Source organism: Belonocnema kinseyi, chromosome 6 (genome assembly GCF_010883055.1).
Source record: "Belonocnema kinseyi isolate 2016_QV_RU_SX_M_011 chromosome 6, B_treatae_v1, whole genome shotgun sequence".
NCBI classification, from domain to species: Eukaryota; Metazoa; Arthropoda; class Insecta; order Hymenoptera; family Cynipidae; genus Belonocnema; species Belonocnema kinseyi.
Genome location: NC_046662.1, coordinates 19,584,006 through 19,590,994, shown reverse-complemented (window position 1 = coordinate 19,590,994; position 6,989 = coordinate 19,584,006). Strand labels below are relative to the sequence as shown.

Sequence of the window (6,989 nt, the reverse complement as noted above, 5' to 3'; positions counted from 1 at the left end):
TTTCATTTACCAAAAAAGTTCTATGGTTCACAAAAAAATTTTGTTCAATGGAAAAAAGAGGTTGGTAATGTAGGAATCCCACTGTGTCGCATGCCCTTAAACATAAAAACACAATCTAATCGGTGGCGGCTCTGCGGATTTAACCAAAAAAATCATTAGTAAATACAATGGCGTTTGACAAGGAACATTTGAGGTACTGCATTCTTTTTTAATTTCAATTCAAAAATGGCCACTGTGAAATCTCTGGAACCGCTTGGTACACGTTTTCTTTGTCACCGAACCTTCTCCTAAGGCTCAAAAAATCATTTCAGTTTCTGCAATTGCGTATTTTTTCAATTGAAATGCAAAAAGAATGCAATGTCCAATTTTCCCTTCCGGACACCATTGTATTCACTAATGATTTTTTATTTTAAGTCCGCAGGGCCGCCACCTATCATATTATGTTTTAAATCTTAAGGGCATGCGACACAGCCTAATACTTATATTACCGACCTCACTTTATCAGTTCACTGAATTTTTTTTCAACCTAAGAACTTTTTTTTAAATAAAATATCGAGCTGAAACTTTGGAAAATTGATTAGAGTACAATAAATTTCGTTTAGGTGCCTCATTTGGGTAGGAACTTTACTGAACATTATTTCTTAGGTTCAAAAAAATATTAAGTGAACTGATAAAGTGAGGTCGGTAATATAGGATATGCCCTTAAGTTTCGCACATTAAAACTACCTTAGGGAGGGGGAAAATTCCAGTTTGGCCAAAACTAACAAGACATCAAAGTAAAGACACCGAATTAATTTGTGGATTTAATAAAAATAAGTAGATAAAATTTCATGTTTTTTGTTGCATCCAAAATAGTTAAAATTGAACATAACAATGGGTGATTTAAAATTGACCTCAAATATTTTTTGCTACTCTTAATTCTGATTAAAAGAATCAATTCGCGGAAAACGTTATGCACAGGAATCTGATTTTGAAGAAGAATCTTGTTACGAAGATGCCTTATTAGAGGATTCTGGGATTAAATCACCAGAAAAGGATTCAAAAATTAGAAAAAAGGCCTGGGCTGCAACATTTACTTCACAAGTGTACCAGACCCTTGTCGATGAGGAAGCTACTGTTTATTTGCCACCACCCGAATCTGAAAAGGTTGAAGTAGAGACAAGTTTTGCCCTTGTAGAATGTTTGGCAAACTTCGTGGGAGAAATCAAACGGAGTCTTATGAATGATACAGCATCAGAATTAATGAAGGTGCTGCTATCAAGAACATCCGTTCCAATAATGCTCTGAATAACGATCACAGGGTGTCTACCAGCATCCATTTTTTTTGCTTTTAAAAAACTATATGGTATCAGGGGCCGTCCATAAATTACTTTAACAATTTCATTAGGAGGAGTGGGGGGGGGGTATAAAGCTCCATCAAGATAAATTTTAACAACGTTTGCGACAATGGCCCAGCAATGGTATAGTTCATTAATAACTCAATAAGTTTAAAAATCACTTTCGAATTTCAGACTTCACACTCTTTCCCCTGGTGGCCTCTTTCCTCTTTTTTTTTTAGAATTTTTTTCCGGTTTTTAAGAAACTTTCGCTTTTATTGTTTTAGAAATTCAAAAATTCGGCTTTTTGTTAAAACTTTAATTATTTTGTTGAAAATGTGACTATTTTGTTAAAAACAGGGTGGCCACTCAAAATCAAAGAAAAATTTCAAGCTATTTCCCTGTTTCCCAGGTTAATAATTACATTTTTCCGATTAATACTTACGTTGATAATCATAATTATGGAATGCTAATTAATGTATGAAACAAATTTTGCAAAGAATCAAACATTTTAGAAATCCAAAGTAAAATATATAATATAAATTATTTTAAACTTATACTATCAGACTTCACTAGTGAAAATGATCTAAAAAAGGGAACATTGAGCGATGTTTCAGGGAAATAGAGGAAACAAATTTTTAACTAACATTTATTTTAAAGATCATATTTCTAAAATTCCAAGTCGAAATAGATTGAACTTGCAACAAAATAGTGAAATTTTCAACCAAAAATGATGAATTTTCAATAAAAGGGGGGAATTTTCTAGCTAAAAAGTGTAAAAGATAAATTTTTCATAAAAAAGTGAATTAAAAACTAACCAACAATCACATAGTTGAACTATCAGGCATAAGACACGAATTTTTATTTTTTTTTTTTTTACTTAAATTTTGAACCAAAATATTTGTGTTTTCAACCCAACAAAGATAAATTTTTAATCAAATAAGTTGCAGTTCAATTTTAAGAAACAAAAAATTAAATTTTTAATCAAACAGTAGAATGTTTGACCCAAGAGATGAATTCTGTACCAAAAAAAAAACTGTTTGGTTAAAAATTCATGTATTTTGTGTAAATTTTGTCTTTTTTGGTAAAAAATTTATCTTCTGGGTTACAAAATTATATTTTTGCTTAAAAATTCAACTATTTGGTTCAATGTTCAACTCATTTGTTGAACCTTATTTTCTTTTAGTATTCATCATTTTAGTTAGAAAAATCATCTCTCAGGTTGAAAATGTAACTATTTTTTCTAAACTCCTTGTTCTTTTGATTGAGAATTAATTTTTCAACTAAAAATATAACTTTCTTTCCAAGTTGAAACTTTGTCTTCTTGGCAGGAAATTTGTCTCCTCGATTGAAAAATTCATTCATTTTTAATAAAAATGAAAGTGTTTGATTAAAAAATAATTTTTCCATTGAAAATTGATCCTCTCGTATTAATAATTCAACTTTTGGCTGAAAAATCATCTTTTGGGGTAAAAATTTCAACTATTTTTGTAGAAAATTTAATTTTTTAGATAAAAATTAAACCATTAATTTGGAAAAGTAACTATTTTGTATAAAAATCGTCCTTTTTGGTAGAAACTTAATCTTCATGGTTAAAAAATCATCTTTTTGGTCGAAAATTCAAATAATTTAATTAAAAATTCACCTCTTAAGTTAAAATATAACTATTTTGTTGAAAGGTTTTTTTTTTGGGATGTCATTTTCTTAACTGAAAATTTTACTACCCCATTTTTGATTGAAAATTTATATTTTTCATTGAAAATTTATCTCAACTATTTGCTTAACAATTTGCGTATTTTATTGAAAAGTTCTCCTTTTCGGTAGAAAGTTAATATTTTTGGTTGGAAGTTCATCTGTTTTGGTTAATGACGCAATTGTTTGATTGAAAATTAACGTATTTTTAATTTTGTATTTTTGGCTTGAAAAACTATTCAATTAAAAGTTTAACTTTTTTTTTAAATTCGTGTTTTCGGCTCGAAAGTCCAATTAAAATATTGTTAACTTGTTTGGTTAAAAATTATTTTTTTTGGGTTCTACAATTCTTTTTTTAAAGCTAGAAGTTCATCTCTTATGATGGAAGATCCTTTTTTGTTGAAATTTGAACTCTTATTTGAAAATATTATACATTTCAAATTGAAATTTTAGGAATTTGAAGAGTTCCATACCAAATTGAATATAATATCTACATTATTTTATTTAAAATAATGTATTTCTCTATTTTCCCCTATTTTCTTCAAAAATTACCCTACTTGCCCTGTTTCAGGAGCTGTGAAGTCTGATATTTTAATATTTTTAATTCTTCTTGTCACGTAGTTTATTGATGGCTTCTTAATAATTCGTCTGGAATTTAAACCTAAATATAAATGGAAACGACGTTATTTTTTTAATTACGCTGTTCTCAGAGAGAAATTATTTTCATAATATAAATTTTATTGAAATATTTGGGTAGGCATCCTGAATTATTGCAAACTGACTGCTTCTGCTGAAAATGAGACGACGCTTTATGCTATCTTGAATTAATTTTTAAACATCTACCCGGTGAATGACGAATTACTAAGTTTTTGTGTTTGTAACAGTAATTAACGTTTTTCTTCCTTATTCTTTAACAAAACCCTTGAACAGTTTTTTGTTCTAACTCTTTCTGTGAACCTGTCTCTCGTTCTATCGTATTTTCTTATTCATTATTTTATTCATTCATTTCATAAATTCTTAATTTAATTTATGTACTCAAGAAGTAAAGTTACTTTTAACAACATTTCCATTCTATACACATAAAACATGTTCATTTCAGCCAATTTTACATTGTTGATGCTTCTTTAAATCTAGTTACAACAATGTAATTTCACTATTAAAAGATAAAATTATGTTATTCTATATTCTGCAATGAAAAAACTGTTTAGTTGAATTAAAGAAAAAACATTTGGTCGGTATTTGTATGACCAAATTTAATTGTTGCCTTATAAAAGTTTTGTCATTTCTATAAATTTTTTGTTAAAATAATAAAAATTGTATTCCGTGTGTGGGGGTGGAGACGTTAGCACAAATACCAACTAATAGTTTCTCTTTTTAATATGTACTTATAAATCTGAAAATTGAACAGAAATCTAAACTTGATTTCCAAAATGTAATTTTATCATTCTTAATGTTATACATGGTTTGTTGCCAAGGAAATGTAAAATTTAAGTCCTGGCCGTTCTACTCACTCTCATGATTTAATAGATTTCTTTAATAATTTTAGGATGAAGTATTTATATTAAAGTACTTATAAGGAAGGTTTCGAAATTTTAGTTATATTAGTTTAATTTATAAATGAGAAATTAAAATATAATTCAAATTTCTACTTGGTAACATGTCCCCAAATAAAAATTCGTATACAAAAACTGTTAAATTAATAGCAAAAGAATTTTGTGAAGTTCAACACTTTTCTTTCTTATACGAATAATTTATTTTGAATTAAAGAATAATAAAAAGATAAATAGAAACCAATATTGATACAATTCGAAAAAAATTACTTCAAAAAATCTCAAATAAAAAGTCATTAATTTTATTTCTGTATAAGTAATAGTAAGAGCACAAGAGTTTGGTTTCTTGGTATGTCAATTAAATTTGAAAAAATGCTCATGGTATGATTTTTTTGTTACCGAGTTTTAAATGATTCCAATAAAAATCAGTAGAAAATTAAAAATGTGGATACACCGCCAAATAGAGCTGGTAACAAAAAATTTAAATGTATTTTTTAAAAATATTTTTTCGCTCTCCCTAAATATTTTTTAAATAATTACAATAATAATAACAATGCATATATATGCAATAATAACATAATCTTCGTTTTAAAAATTACTCACACTACAAATATGATTTTCAATCTCTGAAATTAGTGTTTTCGCTTAATTTTTGGTGTGAAATATTAAAGAAGAAAAAATAGTTGGTTTTTATAGCCACATTTAAGAAAAAAAGGCATTGTCCAAATTTCGCAACTTTTTGGCAACGACCCGCATACGATGTGAGATGGTACAGATTGAATAACTTAAAAAACTTTAATTTCAAAATGAATAATTAACATTTTATTTTCAGAAAGAAAACTAAAATTTTCGAACTATTTTAAAACACCGCTCGAAAATTTATTACTTTGGAGGGCCTGCTATTTTAGACTGACATGTACTGATTTTTTATGGCTGTCTTGATTGTGCTATTTTCTGATTTTTCATACCTGGGAACGAAGATTAGTGATTTTTATTGCGTTGAATTAAATTTTTTTTACAATTTTCAAATACACACTTCCATTGTGACTGTTTAATTTAATTTCAAAAACTTGACGCGTGTGGAATTTTAGTAATATTTAAAAAGAAAGGAAAACATCAAATAGTCTAAAAAATTGGAAGTTCTAAAAAGTATTTAAAATAAATAAAATAGCATACAAATTGTACTCAATTGTTTGAATAAAAATTCTGGCCTTAAAAAAGTCATTTGTATAATTTATAAACTTACAAGAACAAACATTCAATTTTATGAGTTCGTTCACTATTCACTAATTTTATTAAAAACTAAGAAATCGAACTTTTTGGTTGGAAATGCAACTGTTTTTTGACGATTCCTTTTTTTTTAATTTCAACCATTTGGTCGAATAATAACTTTTTTGTTGAACATTAAAATTTTTGTTTAGAAAATTCAAATATTTTTGAGAAAATTCGTTTTGGTTTCCAATAAAAATTTGTTTGGTTCAAACATGTACTATTGCATGTTTCCTTATTAATTGAACTACTTAGTTGAGAGTAGAACAACTTTGATAAAAGTTCCTTCTTTTAATTGATAATTTATCATTTTAATCCAAAAAACTTATTTTTTTATTGAACCTTTTTGTTGAAAATATGTTTTTAATAGGTTGAAGATTAACTTTAGAACTAAACATTTAACTATTCCATTTTTGGTTGGAAATTGATCTTTTCCAGTTGAAAATTCATTTATTTTGTTAAAAATTAATTATTTGATGTTAGAATGCGACAGAGGTCTCTGTCGATTAGATTGCCGATAATAAGATTAATAATAATATTAATTTTCTTGTTGAAAATTTATCCCTAAAGAAACATTTTATCACGGTCATGAAAACTGAAAAATTGGACCAACAGTCTTTTCACTTTTCTAATCACACTACCAGGAAGTCCAGTAATAGTCTTTTCTTTGTGTATTTCGTTCGTTCCTTTAAATATAATTGAAAAATACATACTTAGTTTCTTTAATCCTCTCAGATTATTATTAAATCTAAATAATATCTACAGATAACAGTTTGAGCGCGCCTAGGGCTCGCGGCTGTTGGTTCTAGCTCGCTAATATGTTTATTTCGCGCTTCGCGCTCGATAATGTATTCACCTCGCGCTCTGCGCTCGGTCTTTGTATATTCTCCAGACTTGTGCACAGACTTTTTAAAACTAAAGGTCAAGGCATCAACAATAATAATTTGGTGATTGTAAAATCTCTTTTGTTAAAGCTCCATCGGCTTTAACGAACATATTCTCATCACGTACTAGGCAGTCTGATAAGTCCTTGAAAAATGAAACACGAAGACGTTTTTTTGGCCAAAGTCGGTTTTATTTTTCAACATTCTCTCCTTTTAGGTCGATACAGCGAGTCCAACGATTTTCTAACTTTTTGATACCATCCGAAAAGTACTCGATC

At 27.9% G+C, this 6,989-nt stretch overlaps 1 protein-coding gene across 3 annotated transcripts in view; it reads left to right on the top strand.

Annotated features, from left to right (window-relative positions):
* Positions 1–6,989, top strand: part of LOC117174413 — a 67,880-nt gene that overhangs the window by 47,305 nt on the left and 13,586 nt on the right. For 2 of the 3 annotated variants that reach the window (XM_033363518.1, XM_033363517.1), the window contains exon 13: positions 961–1,248. The exons of the other annotated variant lie outside the window; for it this stretch is intronic. In XM_033363518.1, the coding sequence (XP_033219409.1) occupies positions 961–1,248 (288 nt within the window). The remainder of the gene's footprint in view (positions 1–960; positions 1,249–6,989) is intronic. 3 annotated transcript variants of the gene reach the window in all.